Below are 23,900 nucleotides of genomic sequence, written 5' to 3'. Positions count from 1 at the left end.
GTCAGGCATGCTGATGGCCACTCTAATCCCTCTGTGACCTAGTATCATGCCTGAGACCTGGCTGTCCTCCACATGCTGGCAGCAAAATAAACCTGTCCCTCCTCGTTGAGTGGCGTGATATCTCCTCTGCTGTGAGGAGCTTGGTGAGGCAATGAGTGAGCAGCTGCTCCTGTACACCATGTATGGGGAGCAGTAACTGACAAAGCAGTGACTCCATCCTTGTTTAGCCAAGCCAGCTTCTTGTCTCCAGCTCCTCTTCAGGACTGTCAGTTATGAGTCTTGGTAAAATGTAGAGGGAGAGCTGGCTGGCTGTGCCCCAGGAGAGGTAGTTAGGGACTTTTTGCTTTTATTACTGACCAAATGAAAAGAAAACCTTTTTCTTGTAAAGGATCTTTAGATGTTAGGCTACACCCTCCTTTGGTGTGAGCTCATAGAGTCCTGTCCTCACAAGTACTAGGGTTGCTTGGGCTGCCTTGGTGACTTTTCTGCAAGGAACTTTCTTCTTAGAAATGTGCAGAGCAGTAACTTGGAGTTTGATGCACACTCTTACTAGCTATTATTTCTTTGTTCAGGCTTCATCTCTGGATTCCTCCTTTGGTTCAGTGATCCTTCTGTTTGTGGTGTAACATACTCTTACACCATCCTCCTCAATGAGTACTGTATGGGAGTCACCCACAGCAAGCACCTTTAGGGGCTCTCTCTCAAAAACAAGAGGAAAGGTTACTTTGAGTGGATATTGAGGTGTGTGATCCCTGTGAGTATTCATGGCATGCCCTCTGTCCCCTTTGCTTGAATCCTCCCTTTATTTACTATTGAACAGGAACTAGAGAGTACCATTTACGTCCTTGGTTCAGAGCTCAAGGAAGTGTGGGTCATAGGTGTGGACTAATTGCCACTGAAAAGTCTTCTGGTCTCAGATAGATAGGGGGCATGTGCAACCACAGTGAACACACATAGGGACCACACAGTTGAAAAAAATATTATGATAAGGCAATTCACCTTATTTTTTCCAACTTGGCCTGATCTCTTTCTTCTGCATACCTCAGAATGAAACAGAACATCTTTTTAGTGGAAGCTATACTTAAATCTCCATTCATTTTCAGTTTTATATGTGATTAATTGTAATTTTCACTGCTGGGAATTCAAAAGAAATTATAAAGGTAGAGTAGTAAGTCTTTTCTGAGATCCTGAAGGTCTGAGCAATTTAGGAATTTAGCAACTTCATTTGACAATAAGACAAACTACAATATCCCACTTTTCACTTACAGCATGGTCTTTTGTATCCTTGAAGCAATCAAAAATTACTAAAATCATCACAGCCCTCTATTGAGTTAAGCAAATTGTGGTATTCCCATTCTATCGAAAGAGAAGGCTATCAGGGAGCAGTTGTGACTTGCTTAAGGCCACAGAGAAATTAATTTTTAGAATGAATTTCACATTGTTTTTCCTGCGTCTCAATGTTACACTCAGCCCACTAACCTATTCTGTCATCTCTAAAATTTATACATACATTTATTTTTGTTTTGTAGCCATTGTTATTGTTGGGAAGAATAGTCCTGTTTTGGGCAAAACAATCTCTGTATGGTTTCCAAAATGAACAAAAACATGTCTTCCATGGTTAAGGTTTCTGAGTATGCTTTGCTCAAGAAAAGTATGATTTCTTGAAAAGATTTTTGTTCTTAAAACGTCAATGGCCCATTAAATGTTAAAGTTCCCCAAGAGTCTTGGTTCTCACTTCACAATTAAAGGTTTGCTGCTGCTTCTTCTGCAGTTCTTCCAATGAGCTCTTGGTATACTGGAGGAAAGACAGGGTGGGACAATGAAAAGGATCTTAAGCATGAGTTTTTAAAGCTAAGTTAGTAAACTAATTTGTCCTTGTAATGTTGTCCTTTATTCTTCCCTAGGAGAGAAGCCAAAATCAGAGACAGTAGTAAAATCTTGTTCCCCAGTCCTCAGACCAGAGCCTGGTGGAGAGAAAAAAGATCAAGCTGGTCAGACATCTGAAGCTGTCTCAGTGGAATCACCACCAGAGCTTCCTCTTGCAGCATCACCAGTCTCATTTGCTCCTGATGCAGTTGTTACTACAGCTGCAGTTTTTGCCGTTTCTAGTAAATCTACATTTGCAGCTGATTCAGAGGACAGATGTGAACTAACTTCCCCAAAAGAGGAAACAATGCCTATATCCAGTGCCACACCCTGCACAGAAGACTCAGACCCTTCACCAACAGAAGAGGCTGATGCAGATATGTGCAAAGAGCCTAGTAATGTAGCATCCAGTGATATTCCAGTGATTGCTAGTACTAATACAATTAATGAAATGAATGGAGTTAGTGAAAAAGTAACTGCAACAGATGGTATAGCAAAAATAGTTCAGCAGGAAGTTGCACCATTGACTGCTGAATTGGAGATTTCAGAAGGCCCTCCTTTAGAAGTGGAAAGTGTGCCATCTTCCATTGCTCTTTTCAGCTCTCCCTCCCCTCCCCCAACTCCTTCTATTCCTGTTGCTGCTGTTACCACTACTTCTTCCTTTCCTCCTCCTCCATCTTGTCTTCTTCCACCTAGTTCCCCACCTGCTCTTCAAGAAGATTTGGATGGAGAGGAGAGCAGAATTACTCTTCCTGCAGATGTAAAAGATACTCAAAAGAAGCAAGAGGTGGAAGCAGATGGGCAACCAGACATGAATGTAGAGTCTCTGAATTTAAACTTCAGGATGAGCCCTGTACCAGGTAAGTGCTTGACATTACAGTCCAGCATGCATTAAACTTGAGGACAGAGGGAAAGCGGTGTTTTGTGGGTAAAATTTTTAATCAGTGTTGTTCCTTCACCTCCCCTGTGTCCCCAACCCATGGATCTAGCAGGTATCAAATCACCATTGGTTTAATCAGATAATGCTAATTCTGAATTAATAAACGCAGACAGGAAAACTAAGGAGGTTATCGCTATTGTTTCCAATAATGTGTAACTCTGATCTTTCTATATGGGATAGATTATTAGATGTGGCCTTAGAATGTATTATATTCTAGGATTTTTTCACTTCATATCAGCTTGTTTTATTTTGTTTCAATGGGGGCAGAGGACAAAACTATACTTTATGTGTGTCCTCTTCTCTAACCAACTGGCAACCTCCTTTTGATTTGTCAGCTTGCACTAAAACCATCTTTGGCTATGTCTATACTAGAAGCATCTGTCAACAGAAGTTACTGTTGACAGGGAAATCTTGACGGAACCTCTGTCAACAGATTGCATTTATGCACAACTTGCTCTGTTGACAGCTGCTGGACTGCACTGTCCTCTGGTGCCAGAAAGCAGAATGGCAGCTCTGTAAAGAGGGCTGCCCAGCAACCAGAAGCCCTCTCTGTCGACAGAAGTGTCTACAGCACACTTCTGTTGACAGTAGTCTATTGAGAGATTGTTATGTCTCAGATTTTTGAAGAATAGTACTGTTGAGGTAAATGCAGAGTTCTGTCAAGAATCTGTTGACAGAATGCTTTAAGGCTGTGGCCACACTTGGCCAAAATTTTGAAATGGCATGCTAATGGCCAAATTTAAGAATACTGATGAGGTGCTGAATTGAATATTCAGCACCTCATTAGCATTAGCTTGCTCCCGACTGTGGCGTTTCGAAAGCGCCGCTTTTGAACGTGCATGGCTCAGCTCACTGCGGCTACACGGGGGTGCTCTTCGAAAGGACCCCGCACATTTCAAAATCCCCTTATTCTTCGCAGCTGAGAGGAATAAGGGGATTTTGAAATGTGCGGGGTCCTTTCGAAAAGGATCCCCATGTAGCCGCACGTGATAGAAAGCGGTGCTTTTGAAGTGCTGCGACCGGCGGCATGCTAATGAGGCACTGAATATTCAGTTCAGTGTACTGTATCTCATAACCAGATGTTCTCTCCTCCTCAGTAGACTTTATTGTTATACCATAATCTTGGATTTTTTTAAAAAAATACATGTATTACCTCAGGAAGGTTGAAAGTTGCTTATGAATGATTTGGAACCCAGAAATTAGATGCAAAACATCTTTAATTACTTCTGAAACCTGCATTTTTGTCCCAGAATTGTTAACAGCATGTGGTTTAAACTTTTCTATTTGAACTTCGTTGTTCTAGCTTGAAATGGATTAATTCAGACACTTTTTTATTTGCTGCATTTGTTTCATTTTATGTGGAAGGTCATTATTTCTGAAAACATAAACTCTTAACATTTATGAATCAGTGAATTATTTGCATCTAGCTATTCTAAAGCATATAACGTTGGATATAATGTTATGCATAACTTTAATAAGTAACAAGACCAAATGTTGCTAAGTTACCTAATTGTGTTATTTCCTTTAATCTACAATGCTTACTGAAAAGTTTGTGTATGTATGTGTTTTAAACCCTTGTAATTACTGTCAGTAGCTTGCCCAATGCAAGCATACTTGTTGCAATTCTGGCCCCCCTAGACCCAGTCCTGTCAGTACCACCAGTGACCATCCCACTCCAAACACCAGTCTCTGGTGGTGAGGGTCAGTAGGCAGATACAGGGCTCCACAGCCCAGCCATGGTCGCCCATTGAGATTCATCTGGCATGGAAGGGCAGTTCATCCCCTCTCCAGGACTTTTATCAGTGCAACATGGCACCTGAGTCCCCATCAGTATCTATGGTGCCACCTTGGCAACTCAGCTAGTGGCCAGCACAGTGACAACAGAGCCCCCATTCATATGTGACTTTCTCAAAGCAACAGATGGCAGCACTGGTGGTTCCAGACTCCGTACACTGATGTTGATACCAGTATAGCACTGGTGGCAGCTTGCGGGCTTCTCCCCCAACACAGGATGGCACTCCCAAGCCTCTCGTGGCAGTACAGACATCATTCTCCTCCCATGATGATGTCAGTGATGGCAGATGACAGAACAAGGAGCAATGGTTTGAAGTTACAGAGCGGGGAGTGTAGGTTGGATATTAGGGAAAATTATTTCACCGGGAGGGTGGTGAAGCACTGTAATGCGTTACCAAGAGAGGTGGTGGAATGTCCATCCCTAGAGGTTTTCAAGTCCCAGCTTGACGTAGTCATGGCTGGGATGATTTAGTTGGGGTTGATCCTACTTTAGGCACAGGGCTGAACTAGATGACCTACTCAGGTCCCTTCCAGCCCTAGAACTATATGATTCTGTTCTTTGATTCATGACCAGGTGGTTGTGGAACGCTAGATGCCAATCCTCCAGACAGTTTTATGGAACACTAGGCTGTCCCTTGATGGGTGGCCAAGAACTTGTGCCTAGAGATGAAGGAGATGGCCGAGCAGGTGGACACCTTGTTCAGGGTCCTCTCAGATTTGACCCTGGCATGTGTTGTACTACCAGTTCATGATGGGGTCCTGGAAATTGCCAATGGCCTTTGGCAAACTATCAGCCATCCCTCCCACCTTCAAAAGGGCCAAAAAGAAGTACTTTGTCACAACCAAATACTTCGTCTATCTTTATAGCCACCCTCCTCTACATTCACTTGTTGTCTCTGCATCTAAGAAAAAGGACAAACTAGTTCAACTCCCAAAAATAAAGAGGCCATAGGATTCTTCCTCCTTTTGGGGAGAACTTACTCAGCAGCCAGCCTGCAATTCCTTGGACAGACCTTCAGGCCCTCATGGGCAGGTATGATTTTAATTTATGGGACTCCCTCCATACGTTCAAGGAATACCTGCCTCAGAGTCTGGCCCACGAATTCAGGACCCTGATGGAAGGGGACACTATGGCTGCTAGTTCTCTCCAGATGGCATGGGATGCAGAGAACTCCATTGCTCGAATAGTTTCATCAGTAGCACTCATGAAGCGTGGCTCGGTACTTCACATTTCTGGCATGTCTCAGGTGGTACAGACCTGATTTAGGACCTGCCATTCAATGAGAATGGTGTCTTTTGGAGTAAACGAATGAGAGGCTGCATGGGTTAAAGGACACTCGGGCTACACGGAACTCGCTGGGCATTCATATGCTGCGGTTTGCACAGAAACCATTCTGGCCACCCCCACCACTAAAGGCTCAAGAGCTCTATCTAGGGTTAATATGGAGAAAGTATAACACAAATACTGTTGGTCACTGACAGGAATACAGGGGCATCAGGATTAAAACAAACATATATATATATATTGCGCAGTGCACAAACATCACCACTGTGATGATCAATCCCCACTGTATCAATTTAGTGGTCCATTGAAGATCCACTAAATCAACCACTGATCACTCCCTTTTCAACTCCAGTGCTTCACTGGTACTAGAAGTGTAAGGGACATTCATGGGAAAGTTTCTCCTGTTAACTCCTGCTGGAGGAACCGTGGTACTCAGACTGAGGTACACTGACTCCAGCTACGTTATGGTACAGACAACATGGCACTGTAGTGTAGACCAACCCTCAGCCTGTGAAACTATTTGCAAGAAGTTGTTGTGAAGGCCAAAACTATAAAAGGATTCAAAAAAGAGACAAGTTCCTGGAGGATAGGTCCACCATGGCTGTTAGCCAGGATGAGTAGGGAAATAGAGCTGTGCTCTAAAGTGTCCCTGGCATATGGTTGACAACCTGGGAATGGGGGACATGGCATAGATTGTTGTATGATTATCTGTGATGCACTTAGCATTGGCCACTCTTGGAAGATAGAATACCAGGCCAATCCAATTAAATATGACCGTTCTTCCGTTCTCCCTCTGCTGTCCAAAATTTCACTTCTCTAAGAGGTGAAGGAGTCATTGCTATACCAGTGAGAAATTTTAGGTCTCTCCTCTTCCATTAGCTTTGAGAACTTCCTGGCAAGATGAAATCCCCAGCTTTTCCTTGGGACCCTTACAGATATACTAGCCAAGACAAGTCGCAAGATATCAGACCTTAAAATTGTAAAGGTATAATATATACATAAAATGAATTCAGGTAATGTTGTAGTGGTTTTTAAGTTGTTTGTTGCCATTTTCTTCTTCCTCATCAGTGTGACCAGCTGGCTAAATTGTCAAAAGGTCTTAAAGGATTTTGGTGCTCAGTTCCCTTTGCATTGCAGTGGGATCTGATTTTATAGGTGAGATGAAATATGGTAACAGCGTGTCTCATTGGAAGGCTCTGAAATACTTTTAAATTGTTTCTCTATAAACCATTCAGCAAATATGGAACACATGGTAGAGTGGTTGTAAAGGTTTTATTGATGCTTTTTTGAGATGACATGCGTAATTCATTGGTGATGTTACCACCATCTTCATTACAATAAAACTTTGATCAAACACCACGCCATCATTTGTCCTCTTTCAATTCATATTGTGGGAAGGGCCCCTCTTACTCAGGCTATTGCTTGATCAGTCTCCCACCCCTTTCTTGCTGGGGCTTAACAAAGTGTCTGTGTTGAAGGGAGCCCATCCTCTTCTTTGGTGGTCACTTAATAATGAGTAGGACGTCTTCGTGTCACCCTTCTATTTATGTGTCTGTCGATGGCTGGTCAGCCTCATTCTGGAGCTGCAGATCTTGTCACAGAAGAGACAGGTGTTGGTACCTGTTGGAGGAGCGTGGCACAGTTTTCTGCTTTTCAACCTCTCCTTGTCTGCACTGTGGTGGGACCTCTCAACTTGCACCGCCCCTTCGCGGTTTATTGGTCTCCACTGGGGATGGTCTTGGGCAAGGTTCTCCCTAGTGTCGACACAGATGCTGTGATTTTTCATGTGTGCCTTCAGCGTCTCCTTATATCACTTCTGGTGGCCCCCAGTGCTCCCTGATCTTCCTCCAATTCGGAAAACAGAACCTGTTTTGGGAGATGCTGGTCAGACATCTGAACCACGTAACCAGTCGAACAAAGTTGTCGATGAATGATAATGGCTTCAATGCTGGTCATGTTCAGCTCTTCCGGGACACTAGTGTTCATGTGCCTGTCCTCCCAAGAGAGATTTAGGATTCTCCTGTGGCAGAGTTGATGATATTGTTCAGTTGCCTTCAAGTGACGCTTGTATGTTATATACCACTGCACGGCATACAAGGAGCTTTATCTTGGGATAGATGTCCTGGTTTTCTAAGAACCTTTGTCTCTGGTGAGTGAAAGCAGAGCTTGCACAGCTCAGACAATGCTGGATTTCTGCGTCAAAGTCAACTTTAGTGGAAAGATGACTTCCAAGGTATGGGAAGTGTTCCACGTTTTCCAGCAGTTCTCTGTTGACTTCAGTAGAAGGTGCATGAGATTGTCCTATCATTGAAGGTTGCTGGAGCACCTTGGTCTTCTTGATGTTCAGTATGAGGACGAGGTTCTCTTACACTTCAGCGAAGACACATCAGATGGGCTGAAGGGCTGTGGGAAAAGAACAGCAAGCATATTTTCATTTGAGTACTGGAGCTCCATGATGAAGATCGTGGAGATCTTGGCTTTAGCCTTCAGTTGCCTGAGGTTGAAAAGTTTCCCATTCATTCTATAGACAATCTTCACTCCATCTGGAAACTTGCTATCAATGAGGAAAAGGATCATAGTGATGAAGATGCAGAACAGTGATGGGACAATGACACAGCCTTTCTTGACTCCTGTTTTGATCACATTTGGGATCCATTGTTTGGGATCCATTGTTTCTTAATACTGTGACAGTCATGTTATCGAGAAGCAGCCTTAAGATGCTAATGAATTTTTTGGTTCAATAAATCTGAGAGTATGGTACAGAGAGCACTACAATGGACTCAGTAGAATGCTTTGGTCAGGTCAATGAAACTCAAATATAAGGCTAGGTTTTGTTCACAAAATTTTTCTTTCAGTTGCTGTGCTGTGTAGATATTGTCCACTGTTCCTCAGAATTCTCAGAAGCCGCATTGGGATTTTGGGAGAATTGCTTCTGAGTGCAGCGGGAGTCAGTTTGCAAGAATTCGAGCTAAGATTTTCTCTGCTGTTGCCAGGAGACAGATGCCACAATAGTTTTCACAGTCTGATTTGTCTCCCTTCTTGAAAAGACTGGTGATCAGTGTGTCTCTGAAATCTTGTAGCATCTGCTGCCTATCCCAGATGTTGAGAATCAGGAGGTGGAGTTGATTCTGGAGCTCTGGACCACCTTCTTTGAAGACTTCAGCGAGGATTCCATCTATTACATCTTCAGGGTGTGCTGTTGGCAGCTTCCTTTGGAGTGCTATCTGGAAGAGACTTTGTCTGATGGGATCTTTCAAGCCTTGTACGTTGTTCTTTTGTTGGATCTGTTTCCTCTGACTTCTCCATTTGGTGGCAATTCTATTTGCCATTGTTGATCTAATAAGGCAGTGATCATTCCAGCAGTCATCAGCACTAGTTATTGCATATGTGATGAGGACATCATGCCAGTCCTGAGCCCGGATGATGACATAGTCTATAAGGTGCCAGTACTTTGATTGAGGATATTGCCATGAGGTCTTAAATTTGTTTTTCTGGCAGAATAGGATATCCATAATGACAAACTCCTGTTCCGTGCACTTTATATGGAGGCGCACTCACCTGGAGTTGCTGTTTCTGACTCCTTTCCCAATGGTAGTCTGCCAGAGATCCACTTCTCTTCAGACCGCATTGAAATCCCGTAAGACAATAATCTTGTTTTCTTGGGTATGTTTTTCAGTACTGTGTTCAGCTGAGTGTAGAACTTCTCCTTCAAATCATCTTTGGCATCTAGAGTTGGTGCATAAGCACCGATGACAGTTGCCCGTTAGTTTTTGGCATGGTCGAAGTGGAGAGTCGTGAGACGCTCGTTGATGCTGACAGGGACTTCAGATAGAATCTTGGTCAGTTCACTTTTGATGGCAAATCCTATTCCATGAATTTGTTTTTCTTCCTTTGGGTTTCCTTTCCAGGAAGATGTGTACCCTCGCCTCCTTCTCTTAGCTGTCCTTCTTCTGATCTACATGTTTCTGCCAGGGCAGCTATATTGATGTTGAATTGTTGCAGCTTGTGGTCGATAATTGCCATGAGTCTTTCGGGTCATTCACTGTGTAAGTTGCCCATTAGAGTCTGAATAGTTCATGTTGCAAAGTTTACTGTTTCATTTCAACCACATGGAGGTGAACCCACTGGATGTGGTTATCCGGTCGGGGGGGGGTAGAGGTGAACTTTTTTAGCCCTCTCCCCATGTGGAGTGAGCTGAGAGGATCCTAAACAGAGGTGCTCATTTGCAGATGCAGCAGCCGGACCATTCTGTCAGCTCAGTCCTCGAAACAGAACAACTGATGCGTACATTCACCGCCCATGTGCTGGTTCGTGACTAAAAGCTTCCAGATTTCACTATCCTGCTCCTGTCACCGTTCGTCAGCTGCCATATGGCTTGAGCTCAGGAGAGTCATACACGGTGGAAGACATCTGTGCGTGACTTCTTTTAACTGGGGGGAATTGTTTCACTGCAGCCACCACATGGTTCTTGATGGATAGCTCAGGTCCACTGGTATGGGATCCATGACAACTGGGAGTCTCATGTCTGCTGCAGCCTTCATCGGCCTTTGTAGGATTGAGCACTTTTAGGATCGTTCTTTGTCTGGACCTTCCCTTTTGATCTTGCTGCCATGGGTGACCCTGCTGAGATTATGAGACTCCCTATGGCATTGCTCTTGGGTTCATTGGAACACGCAAGCTAACTCACCACAACCAGGTGACGATCCAGAGAGTAGGAGAATGCCATCCACTCCTCTTGGGACTCTCACCTGTTGTTTCTGAGCTGCAGTTGGTCTGACTCCTTCTCAGATATCTGCTCTTTTGCTTTACTTGCTCTCTGTCTCTCCTACACCTTTTGTCCCGTCGAGCCACTCTCTCCCCAACCTTCCAATTGTGGAGGGTTTTTAAAGGCCTTCTTCAAGCTGGCAGTGGAATCAGCTGGCCCCAATTGGCCTGAGCCAGCTCCCTCCCAGCTGCTTGTAATTGCCCTGCTGCCCTCTGCTTGTATTCAGCTGGTCTTTTTCCCTTTTGGACTGCCAGTCTCGCCCTGTGCCAGAGCCCTCTGGCCTGAGCCTGCCACACATCCCCTCAACTCCCCTGTTCTGCCAGCTGTTCAACACCAGGCGATTGGGCTACTTAGGTCAGGAAACAGTACATTACTGACAGGCCACCCACATTTGCATGCTGGACTCCTGATCTGTGTTGCACCAGGAAATGGAAAATGCGGGGACAGGAACCACTTGGTTTCCCTCTCATTCTTGTTTTTGTTTTGATGCATCCCTTGTAGGGGTGCATGATCGGTGACAAGGGTGAACTTCCGTCTGATCAAGTAATAGTGGAGGCTTTCCATGGTCCATTTCACTGCAAGGCATTCCCTTTCTATGATGACGTATCCTTGTTCCCTTGGCAGGAGCTTTCTAGTGACGTATAGAACCAGGTGTTGTTCTTCCCCAACCATTTGTGACATCACTGCCCCTAACCCCACTTGCAAGGCATGAGGTGCTCAGGATAAACTACCTTTTAAAATCAGGAGCTATGAGGACTGGGTCACTGCAGAGGGCAGCTTTCAGATCCACAAAAGCTTCTTCCTCTGCAGTGGTGCATTTTATGATATTGGGGCCACGGGTCAGTCAGTCAAGGGATATGACCTGGAAGTGAATTGGGGAATGAGTCAGTGGTAGTATTCAGCCAGTCCTAGAAATGCCCTGACCTGCTTCTTCTTGGTTGCTTGGGCCAATTTTGTATTGCTTCCACTTCGTTAAGTTGGGGCCTCATTATGCCCCTTACTATTACCCTATTATTCCCTCCCCTGGTGTTTCTGATCTGGAGTTGGTCTGACTCCCTCACAGGCTTTTGCTTTTTTGCTCTGCTTTTTCTCTGCCTCTCCTACACCTCTCTCCCTATCCACCAACTCTCTCCTCAACCTTCCAACCTTGGAGGGTTTTTAAATGCGTTCATCAAACCAGCAGTGGAGTCAGCCAGCCCCAGTCTGCCTGAGCCAGCCCCCTCCCAGCTGCTTGTAATTGCTCTGCAGCCCTGTGCTTGTATTTAGCAGGTCTCCCTTTGAAAACAGCAAGAAGTCCTGTGACACCTTATAGACTAACAGATAGACCCACTTCATCAGATGCCCCTCTGATACTTTTTTCACTTTGGGCTGCCAGCTCTCGGGGTGCCAGCTCCCAGTCTACTAGAGCTCTCTGGGCTGACCCTGCTACAATATATTTAAAATGAAAATGTTGTTTGTAAGATTGATTCATCACACTTGAATTCCAATCTTGAAATAATTTTTTATTTCTTTGTGCACTGTCAGACATTTAATTACTGTTTCATGGAGCAGTGTTTTAACAGTAAGCTATTCCAGAGCAATTACAAATGTAATGGCCGTGTCTACGCTAGCCAAAAACTTCGAAATTGCCATGAGCAGATGGGAATAAGGGGACTTTGAAGTAGCCGGGGTGCTTTCAAAAGGGAGCCCTGTCCGGACGAGCCATGCGGTGGCGAGCCGTGTCAATTTCGAAGTCTGCGGCCGCCCGCATGCTAATGAGGCGCTGAATATGTATTTCAGCGCTTCATTAGTAAACTTTGAAATGGCCATTTGCATGGCAATTTCGAAGTTTTTGGCTAGTGTAGACATAGCCAATATGTGTTTTCTGAAATACACAAATTCTACAGTTAATCTGTTTCCCATCATCTTTCTGATATTGCAGTGGGGTTTGTAATTGAAGGGCGGGGGGGAAATGGATCTATGCTTTTAAAAAAAACTTTTGTTTCCCACTGAGTTTTTTTGCATGCTTGAGGTTACGTATAGATATATGTTGCCAAATCTGGTAGAGCTGATAGTCACAATCACAGAGATTTTGTATGAATATATTTTTGTCCATCTTTTTCTCTTGAGTGTTAATATTCCATAGCATAGAATCCTAGGGGTGGAAGGGACCTTAGGAGGTCATTTTGTCCAGCCCCTTGCCTAAAGCAGGATCAGCCCTAACCAAATCATCCCAACCAGGGCTTGTCAAGCTGAGACATAAAAACCTCTCGGGATGGAGATTCCACCAACTCTCTAGGGAAAACATTCCAATGCTTCACCACCTTCCTGGTGAAATAGTTTTTCCTAATATCCAACCTGCACCTCTCCCTCTATAACTTGAGACCATTGCTCTTTCTTCTGCCATCCCACACTATTAAGAACAGCCTCTCTCCACGCTCTTTAGAGCTCCCTTTCAGGAAGTTGAAGGCTACTATCCAGTTTTGAAATCTACGTGAAATAAGCTATGCAATTTGGATATGAGATATTAAAACATGTTGCCTTGTTTCTAGTTGCTGGTGATGTAGTAATTAAAAATCTTAGGACATGGTTGGGGGAAAATTATCAGGCATTACCCAGTATTCCGGTCAAGAGTAGTACTCTTTCAGACAATTATATTGTGTGAAGTATTGCTGTGTATTTTCCTCATTGCCATTGTATTACCAGTTGTTAACTCCTTGCTCATTAAAGTACTTTTTAGAGCAAGGTTTCCCAAACTGAGGTGTGTGAAGAAATTCTGGGGGGAGCAGGAGGGCCAGGCAACCCAGCCCCCTCCATCATTCACCCACCTGAAGAAAGAGCCGGCCTTTGCTTCCAGCTCTCAGCCCCTGCCGTTTTACATGAGTGATCTGGCACAGCTGCTATAAAAAGCAGGCAGCCGGCGAAGACCCATGTGGAGCTATTTAACCCCTGCAAAGATGAGTGAGTGTGGGGAGAGGAGGAGGATAGCATTCGCTGGGAGGCTGGAGGTACCTGGCTCAGGTGAGGGGGATGGGAACAGGGTAAGAGCAAGGGGCTGGTAGTTCCTGGTTTTGTGGGATGGGAGGGTCTTGGGCAGGCGGCTCACTGGGCTTGTGGGGCTTGGGCAGCCAGCTGGCTTGTAGGAATTGCAGTGGTTGGGGAGCTGGCCTGGCATCGCAGGGTTCAGGCAGCTTGGACTGGTGGCTGGCCCTGGCAGCGTGGGGGTCAGGTGGTTTGGGCTGGCAGGCAGGTGGCTGCCTCCAGCAATGTGGGGCCTTGGTCACTGGCCCCAGCAACATGGGGCTTGGGCTGCTTGGGATGGCAGGCAGGCAGGCAGCTGGCCCTGGAAACATGGGGCTTAGGTGGGCAGCTCGGGCATTTGGCCAGTGGCTGGGGCAGGTGGCTGGTGGGCAGGCAGCTGGTCCCAGCAGTGCCGGGCTCAGACATCCGGCGGGTAGGCAGGCGACTGTCTCAGGCAGGTGGCTGACTGGCCCTGGTGGCACAGGGCTCGGGTGGGCAGCTCTGGCAGCGCAGGTCTCAGGCAGGTAGCTGTCGTGGTCAGCTCTGGCAGTTGGCATGGGGCTCAGGTAGCTGACCAGCTGGGGCTGCACCAGGAACCTGCACGGGGCCAAGAAAAACTATGTGTGCTTATTTTTAATTTTAAATAATATTTTATATCAAGTTTTTGTGTTTATTTTAAATTATGAATTGAATTTTGTGTTAAAGGGGTGGTAGGATGATGGTAAAGAAAAGGCGGGAGGGGGTGGGGAAATTTCTCAAAAATGAAGAGTGGGGCATGATGCTAGAAAGTGTGGGAACCGTTGTGTTGGAGCATGGAAAGATGGTTTGTAAAAATTCTGTCTTATCCTAACGTGGCTCTGACCACTTAGGTGTCACTGTTTTTTTTGGTAAAAACTGATCATTTAGGTCTTAGCTCTGTGGAATGGTTTGGCTGTTTTTGTTTTTCCTGGGTGGTTAAAAGCAAAGCTCAAGGGAGAGTGAAAGCCAGTGCTCAGGACCTGACCATTCTAAGCAAGATTTGCTGTTGATAAGTAATGGATACAAACTTATATTGCAGCCCAAACAACTGTAACTGAACCAAAGATACAGAAGAAGCCAAAAGATGGGATACAAGCTGCTGAGGAGGTGTTAGAGACAGAAACAGAAACAGAGGTAAGGGTCAGGGTAAATCTTCCTATATTTTACTTTCAAGGTAGCGTAATCGTCTTGTAAGACTGACTAGCTTGGGCAGCATGCTACTATTCATTTAGCTTAGAAGGTGTAAATAGACTTGATAGTGGGGAAAAACTGTCAGATACATTCCAATTTACTTTAAATACATAGTACTCTTCAGCTCCTTTGAATACCTAAATTTGCCTTCATTTTGTCTAATTTATATCCTCATCTCACTCAGTGTCACACATAACTAACACAATTCAAGTGAAAGATTGGATAGATCTCCCTTTGGAACCCATGAGAGCTGCTCAATAATTCATCCCAGATATTGGTATTGAGCATCATAACATGCCTTTCTCCTTCACAATGCTGTATTTGTGATGTCATGAACAAAGAACTATGTCCTTAGGGCAGAATCAAGCAGGAGGACAAGCTGAGATGTAAAAGCGTTGATGTTTTATGCAAACCTACATATCAATAGTAGCTACATGTACAGGGAAAATTTTCAGTAAATCAAAGACTTCTCTGTACCTGTTCTCTCAAGTTTTCACTGGTGTAAGATACTACTTTCTGATAGTCTGATATGGGCCACCATCTGCATTAAGGGACAGATGATAAACATTGGATGAAGTTGTACATCTCTCACTGAATTCAAAGGGATTATTGAAGTACATCTTGAAGGGCAGAATTTAACTTTTTAAAGGGCACTGGCAGTCATTAGGGTTAGAGCACTAGGAATTTTAATGGGTTTCCTTCCCTAATGTATGGCAAGTAAAGAGAGTTATGCAACTATTACCACTAAAAAGCCTTATTAGGGAGTCTTCTTCACATGTTTAAGTGCAGAAACTGTTGAAAGTCAGAGTGTTGTACTGATTTTACAGAGACTTAAACAAAAAACTAATACAAGTGCATTCATGTCATAACAGTTTGTCTTACTGGGCTTTATCGATACATGTTTGGTGATTAAACTAGTTTCTGGACTTAATTATCTGCTTCTCTTTGTGCTATCAGGTCTGTGCTGTCAGTCAATGTTATATGTTGTGATACTAAGTTGAGGGTAGTATAGGGAGTAGTTCATGCTTAGATATTGAAGGTAGAAAAACCTCAGTTTTCAGTCAGTGGTATCTTATTTTCTTCCCATTTGTCCCAGCTGCGCACTCAACCTCAAATATCTGCATTTTCATTCCTACCCTTTCAGTCAAACTTCTCAGCTTGGGTGATGGACTCTACAGAGTGACAAAGTGACAAGAGCTGCAACTGCAGCATTCGCAGCACCTGTTTTTTCCAGGGAATAAAAGTCATGGGGAACGGGTCTGTTTTAGTGTTAGCATAGCTATTCTGTACTAACCCTTTTCCCTCACAGAAGTATTGTATTCATAACTTGATATAATTTGTCAAATAATTTTTAAGCATGCTGAATAATTTTAAACATGTTGTGTGGTTGTGTTCTCAATCTGTTACACTATGAAGAATGCAAAGGTAATTTGAAAGTTAAATTAAAACTTCTGTTCGTAAGGCATGTTTGTACGTATTTGATTTTAACTGTTCTGTGCACAAAAGTCTGGTGTCTATCATGAGTGGTAGCCCGACATGACTTTTTAAGAAAGCTACTTAAAAGCCTAGTGATATTCCTTAAGTTTACATTCCTGTAGGATAACTTCCAAAAGCCTAGTGATATTCCTTAAGTTTACATTCCTGTAGGATAACTTCCAAAATATATTTTAAATTAACTGGGTAAAACTAGAATTAGAAGACATTGTGAAAAAGGGGGAGTTACTAATAGGGTCTGTAATAGGGTTGATTAAAACTGTCCTCTGTCAGTACAACTAGAAAAAATTGCCTGCCTTACCCAAACTGGGTAACTTGTAGCATTGTTCATTGTCTTTTCTGAGAATGTGCTGCATGTTGGCAGGCCATTCATTCCACAACTTTCTCTCATTGTTCAAATCATTTTACTGCATCTCTGTCATCCTTCTTCTGTAGAAGTATTGTGCCAATATCTGCAGAATTAATCATGATTCTCTGCTCCTAGAAACAGAAATTGAGAGGTGTATGTTCTAGGATCTTCATCTTAGATGTCACACAGTCTAAGTAGGTGTCTATCCAATTCTTGGTCAGGAGCTTACATCACACTTTCACATTAAATATCTTCCCATCACAGTTTGCCCCCAAGTTGGTATATTCAACAGACAAGCTAATTATATAATGGACCATGGAAATTAAAGTCACCATCACACTCCTTTCCAAGCTAGAGTGTGAAGGAAACTGGCAGGTGATAATACTAGGAAAACTAGCAGTTGCTGTCTTTTTTCATCACTCAGCTGAGAACTCAGTCTCAAAAACCATTTGTCATTTTCACGGAAGCCTAATTTAGTTGAAGAAAAATTCAGTAAGTTTATAAATTCTGTACCTAGAACAGTAGAGACAGCATTTTTGAATATTTTGTTTTAGATAGCGAAATGACAAATTCCTCTTTTAAGTATCATAAATTAATTGAACCATTCTTTTAATTGGGGAATGTAGTTTGAAATTGGATTTCCAGGAATAAAGTATTTATTCAGCACTGGTGAAGCCACATCTGGAATATTGTGTCCAGTTTTGGGCCCCCCGGTATAAAAAGGATGTGGATTTGCTGGAGCAGGTTCAGCGAAGGGCGACAAAAATGATTAAGGGTCTGGAGCACAAAACGTATAAGGATAGGCTGAGGGATTTGGGTTTGTTTAGTTTACAGAAGATAAGACTTAGAGATGATTTAATAGCAGCCTTCAACTTCCTGAAGGGGAGCTCTAAAAAGGAGGGTGGGAAACTGTTCTCAGTGATCTGAGAAGGTAGAACAAGGAGTAATAGTCTGAAGTTGAAGAGGGAAAGGTGTAGGTTAGATATTAGGAAAAACTACTTCACCAGGCGGGTGGTGAAGCATTGGAATGCGTTGCCCAGAGAGGTGGTGGATTCTCCATCCCTTGAGGTTTTTAAGTCCCAGCTTGACAGCGTCCTGGCTGGGATGACTTAGTGGGGGTTGATCTTGCTTGAAGCAGGGGGCTGGACTGGCTGACCTTCTGAGGTCCTTTCCAGCCCTGTGATTCTGTGATAGGACTGAACTGTATGTAATCTGAAAAAGGCTGATATCTTGGAGCATTCCAAATTAATAGCCCAGTATAATATGCAAAATACTGAGAAATAATAGTCAGATGAAATTGAACTTATGAGTTATGTTAGCTTCATTTACTGGAAACTGCTCCAATTTACAACAGGCGTTTTTTATTTAAAGTAATTACCCCTATGTGCAGGGTTCTTCCCTACTTTAAAAGGAGCTGCTGCTCTCGATCAGATGAGGAAGTCAGAGATTGTCCGGGTTTCGTTTGCTGTTTGTTACTCCTGACCATCATATTACAGAGCTTAACTGTTTCATTCTTACTCAACTGCAATATGGACTTCGTAGGTAACATTAAGCCATTCCAGTTATATTTTTAATTGGCAGTTATCTCAGCAAATGAGATATTGCATTTTGAGTAAATTATCTGTTTCATCATAGCTGTGCTTGTCATAGATTAAGATACATTAACATCACAGCGTTGAGTAAATATGTTGTAGTAAATAGTATGCAGTTACTTTTGAGCATTTTGGAAAGTGTTTTTAATCAGAATCTCTCTTTTGCTTGTGCTTCAGCCTAAAACAGAAGAGGAACTTTCAGGGGATAAAGTACCTGAATCAGAACAGGATAATATGAGCCATGGGTTCCACCTGGAAAGAGATACTTCTGAATTTAAAAAAGCAAAAATTGAGGAAGAAAATGGAGAGCAAGAAGCAGAGCCTGTACACAATGGTGCTGAGTGCATTTCGGAAAGTGAAGGAGCAGATGCTAGTTCAGGTTCCATTGAGAGCTCTGGTGACGGACTAGTGTACCAGTATAAACCAGGTAAATCTGGTCTTCCATCCTACCTGAATATATTATTTTCTGTCTTCCCCCCTTCCTTCAGAACATATAAGGAATGCTACATGGACCCAAAGAAAAGGAGGATACTTATGGACTGAAAGCAATATGGTCACACTGGGAGATGTTGTATTTTACAATATTGGGATTTTGCTGATGTACAGTCTTATAGAGCCCTTCTAGGAAGACACAATATAGAAAGTGTCATTTTTTTCATTTATGATGATGACAGAGAAGTAAATACTGTAGAGGGAAAATGTGAGAAAATAAAATTCCTGGCTGCTTTAATTTACAATATGCCTGCTGTGTGGCTGCGTGGTTATGGCTGTGTGGCTGTGTGAGGGAGCTGCCATGCACCTGACTTTTGAAATTGAGCTGAGAAGTCCTCTTAATTTTAGAATCTGATTAAAGGAGGCACCAGAACAATAATACTTATACCTATCTCATAGAACTGGAAGGGACTTTGAAAGGTCATCAGATCCAGTTCCCAGCACTCACAGCAGGACCAAGTATCATCCATGACAGATTTTTTTTTAATCTATTTGCTCCAGACCCCTAAAAGGCCTCTTACTGGCTTGAAGTCACAACCCTGGGTTTACAAGGCCAGTACTGAAACAAAACTGAACCATTGTATCTTTTCAATAATATACATGGCTTTGCTTTAATATAAACCGACTGAATTTTATTTAAAGTGGGTTTAAGAGATTACACTGTCAGATTTAACTACTGAATATCAAACCAAGTGGTATAGTTCTTTTAAAAAATTACCCATTTGTACAGTTTCATAGATTTCAATGCCAGAAAAGTTACATATGACCTTATCTAACATACTGGCATCTCATTTCTATCCAAATGTTCAAAACCTCCTGTTTCTAAACTGGTCCCAGTTGGAGAAGATGATCCATTGCAAATCTATGCTGAATTAAAAAAAAAGAATATAATGAATGTTAATATTCTGTCCAGTCCTAATTATCTGCCCCTCTTCAAGCTATGGACGTAAAGATAAAAACACTGAGATCTCTGGCTGAAAAACACTGTGAAGTGTGTAGGTGCTATAATCCTTTGTTGTTCACACAAGAATGGATAATGTCATAAATGATAATCAGAACTCCAGGCTCAAAGGAATTAAATAAGGAAATAGTAGAAAAACAGCAGAAGAAAAGTTTAATAAAATAGACTGATGACATAGGTAGTTAACAGCAGTGCAGTTCAGTATCATTAAAACACACAGAAAAGAATCTGATGTGCTTCAGATAAAAATACAGGTTGCACCTCTCTGGTCCAGCACCCTTGCAGCCTCAGTGGTCCCACACAAGGGAAGTTAATATCCCCCAGTTGCTGGCCACTCCCCACTGGCCCTCTAGCCACGTCTCCTGGGCCTTCCAGCCGTAACTAGACACTGCAGCTGGCTTCTTAGCCCCCCATCTAGCACTTCAGTACTGTGGGGCTTTCGGGAGACACTGGCACTCCAGCCCCAGTCCTGCATAGGGTTGCCGGGGGACGCCAGCACTCTGGTCCCACCCCTGCCTGTAGCTGCCAGGAGATGCTGGTGCTCTGCCCTCAGTCCCCTGCGGGGCTGCCTGGGAATGTCACCTCCGGCCCAGGTCTCGCTGCCCCCCATGGGGCTGCCACTTGCTTGCCCTCCTGTCCCATCTCTCTAGTCGAGGAACATCCCTGGTCCTGCCAGATGAGGGATGTTGCTGGACCAGGGAGTGATGATGTAAGGAGGTGCAACCTGTATATTTCCTAATTTTTGGGTGTGATTAATCAACCTGGTTGTTGAACAAGTAGATGTTCTTCAAGTGCTTGCTCATGTTGATTCCAAGTAGGTGTGCCAGGTCACTGGAAGGTTTTTCCTGTAGTGGTACTTGTTGAGTTTGTTCAAGCACTCCTGAAGTCGTGTCTTCATGACACCACATATAGGCTCATGCCGTCCTGCCACATCTTCAGACTGACACTTTGAATGATCCCTGAGTGGACTCTTTGGCTTTGTCTACACTGGCAATTGAATAATAAGAGACATAGCCATGTTAGTCTGTATCACAACAAAACAAAAAAAGCTGTCATGTAGCACTTTAAAGACTTTAAACAAAGTACTGTATTAGGTGATGTTTGTGGTTCTGCCCAACAACCTAATAAATTATTTTGTTAGTGTTTAAAGTGCTGCATGACTTTTTTTTTTTTTTTTTTTTTTACTGGCAATTGAGTAAAAGTTGTGTCATTCCCAGGTGCTTAAATGCCTTCTGCCTTCGAGTGACAAAGGCTTTGCCATGGCTTTGGCTGATGCACACAGCGCTTTGTCATATTGCTATAAGCTGTATAATGTTAATCTGATAATGGTTAAAATAGTTGTTACCAGTTCTTTTCCTTTCTGAATCACATCCTGGGCTTGTCTGTGGATGCTTTCCTCCTTCCTTGGAAAGGCCACCTGTTCTACACATATCCACCTTTTCCACTCATCTACAAGGTTCGGCTCAAGGTTAGAAACAAAGGACCCTTATGATATTGATAGTGCCAGTCTAGCCCTGTCAGCAGTGGTATAACACACTCCTGGTGCTACTGGTTGACGCTCCAGTTATCCTGTCTTTAGTTCCAGACTTGATCACCCAAGGTCTCAGCTGTCTCTGACATCCTAATCTCAGATCTCTTCCCTCACAGCATGAAGCTTCATGGTTAAATCCATGAAAGTTGACATGCTCTGAGCCCATTAGGAAGGTGCTTTTTGGCAGTAGGAAACATCCACTAAGGCCACCTGCGTGTTCAAAAGGAAAAGATTCTCAATTTGTTTTTGGGGACTCATACTTCTCTAATGCAGTCATCAGTACCCTTTGTCTTGGACCATATGGTCCAGTTACAGCAGCAAGGACTGTTGGTATTGTCAGTAAAGGTCATTCTGGATGCCATTTCAGTGTTTCACCCAGGAGTTGTCAGCCAGTCTTCACTAACCAAATGGCCAATCGTTTTATTAAAGGACTTGACAGTTGTAACTACAAGTACATTCTAGTTCTTCAAGGCAGATGAGCCTCCTGCCAAACCCATAGCAACATACTCGCTACTATGCATGTCATGAAAGTTGGTGTTTCTGGTAGCAATAACCTCAACTAGATGTCTGTCTGAACTTACGGCTCTAATATCCCAACTTTCTTCTGCTATCCTGTGCAAGGACAAAATAGAGCTCCGTCCTCATCCACCCTTTCTTCCATATGCTGTCTCTCTTTCATGCTTATTAGGACATTTTTCTGCAGAATTTTCCCCAAGCCACACACTAACAATTTAGGGGAAAAAACTCCATTTCCTAGCTATTGAGTGGGCATTGGTCTTTTATATTGAGTAGACCAAGCAATTTCAAAATATTAACTAGCTGTTTGTCTCAGTAGTGGACAGGATGAAGGGCCCCCCAGTGTCTTGGCAAAGAATTTCATCATGGATCACTTCCTGTATCTGGTCATGTTATGATTAGAAGGTGGCCTCCGCATTAACAGTGCATTCCACAATGGCAGAGTCTGCCTTGGTGGTATTCGTGGAACAGGTCCTGACTCAGGGAATCTGGAGGGCCATGACATGGTTCATCAGTTCACATCTTTATTTCTCACTATGCCATTACTTAGCCTGCCAGGGATGATGCAGTATTTGATAAAGTGCTGCTTTAGTTGTTGAATCAGTAAGTTCCATCCCTGCTTTTCTTATACTTCTTGGAAGTCACTACTTGGAATCTACATGTGCAAGCATGCAAAGAATTAAAAATGGTTATCTACCTCTTATAACTTGTTCTTTGAGACATGTTACTCATGTCCATTCCAAGACTCATATGAACTAGAAAGAACTGAAGAGGAGGCAGGTTGGTAGGGCCCTATATGTGGCACTAAGAAGGTGAGATTCCAGGAGACATCTGAACTGACCCAACAGGTACCGCTAGGGGAACATACTTGCAGAAACTTTACACACAGCATGCATGCATCTATGTGGAATGGACATATGAGCAATGCATTTCAAAGAGCCAGTTTTGAGACATAAATAACCATTTTTTCCCTTTTCTAATTTCAAACACTGAAGTCAACAGAGAAAATCATGGCTCCAGATACTGAGACGCTAATTTTGTGTAGACTGATGGTTTACACTGTGTTTTCAGACAAGTAAATTATTCTCTTTCCCTACCACAGTCAGCTGCTTCCTTTTGAAAAAGCCTTAAATAAATGGATAAAAAAAACTTAATAACCTGTATGCCTGACTGTTCATCTGCAGTTGTCCTTGTCCTTAGTTCTTCTATTTCTTACCTTAAAAATTGAGATTGTCAAACGAAAACCTAAAATGTTCACATTGCTTTTGAGTAATGTTCTACCTCAAGCATACAATACCTGGAAGTCAACCCATTTTGTTTCCCTATTTTCAAAACACTCTAATTTTGTTCTTCCATTCCTGAATCTTTTACTACTTCAAGTCTGTCCTTGTGAGTGCTCCATCTTAGATGTTGGGCGCCCCTGCACACCTGGCCAGATGATTTTTATCTGTGCTCAGTGGGCTGTCTGCACATTCTCAGAGAGCCTTATTGAGAAAGAGAGTTTACTGAGCATGCGTGAGCCCCATTCCTCTCAGTTCATTGTGTACTGTCTCCGGCACTTGTTGGAACCGTGGTGCACTCTACATTTCCTCACCTCAGGGCTTACCTTAGCTTTACCCTCCTACCTTTTTCTCAGTTTTAGTTTTAAAATAGCTTGTCTATTACTACAACAAAGGAATTAAAGAAAAAACTGTTCCTGCTCTTCACAAGAAGAGAAAAGTAGAAAAGCAGAAGCTCCTCTGCTGTCACTTTAAATCGGGGGTGGGGGGGCATTTGCCATTTTTTCTTTCTTTTTACTTCATTGGTCCCCTCAATCCCTCCCCCACTCTTTCTGTTTTACCTCAGGCTTACAGCAGCTCCTGCTGCACATACTTTACATTTCTTGCCTGCCTGTTTTGTCAGGCTAGAGCCTTTTTATTCACCTGAAGCTGGGGGTCGCTGAGGACAAGGGGTATTCTTCAGTGAGCCCTATTTTGTCTCAGCGTTTTCACAGTACGGCAGTTTTTCTCTCAAATGCTGTTTTTCTTCAAGACTGCCAATTACACCTCAGACAAGCATCCTCCCTGGCAAGTGCAGCACAGTTTACTGTCCCTTGGCAACTGACAG

At 43.3% G+C, this 23,900-nt stretch overlaps 1 protein-coding gene across 16 annotated transcripts in view; it reads left to right on the top strand.

The window, feature by feature from the left end:
* The window catches only part of EIF4G3 (eukaryotic translation initiation factor 4 gamma 3), a 505,170-nt gene that overhangs the window by 259,003 nt on the left and 222,267 nt on the right, over positions 1 to 23,900 (top strand). For all 16 annotated transcript variants that reach the window (XR_012642393.1, XM_074976024.1, XM_074976018.1 and 13 more), the window contains 3 exons: positions 1,905 to 2,726; positions 14,708 to 14,802; positions 18,472 to 18,721. Coding sequence is in view for 15 of the 16 variants with exons in the window: in XM_074976024.1 (XP_074832125.1) it covers positions 1,905 to 2,726; positions 14,708 to 14,802; positions 18,472 to 18,721 (1,167 nt within the window). In the remaining variant the exon portion in view is untranslated. The remainder of the gene's footprint in view (positions 1 to 1,904; positions 2,727 to 14,707; positions 14,803 to 18,471; positions 18,722 to 23,900) is intronic.

Source organism: Carettochelys insculpta, chromosome 23, assembly GCF_033958435.1.
Source record: "Carettochelys insculpta isolate YL-2023 chromosome 23, ASM3395843v1, whole genome shotgun sequence".
In the NCBI taxonomy this organism is placed as follows: Eukaryota; Metazoa; Chordata; order Testudines; family Carettochelyidae; genus Carettochelys; species Carettochelys insculpta.
The sequence above is the reverse complement of the archived record's forward strand: the minus strand, read 5'-3'. Positions and strand labels throughout refer to the sequence as shown.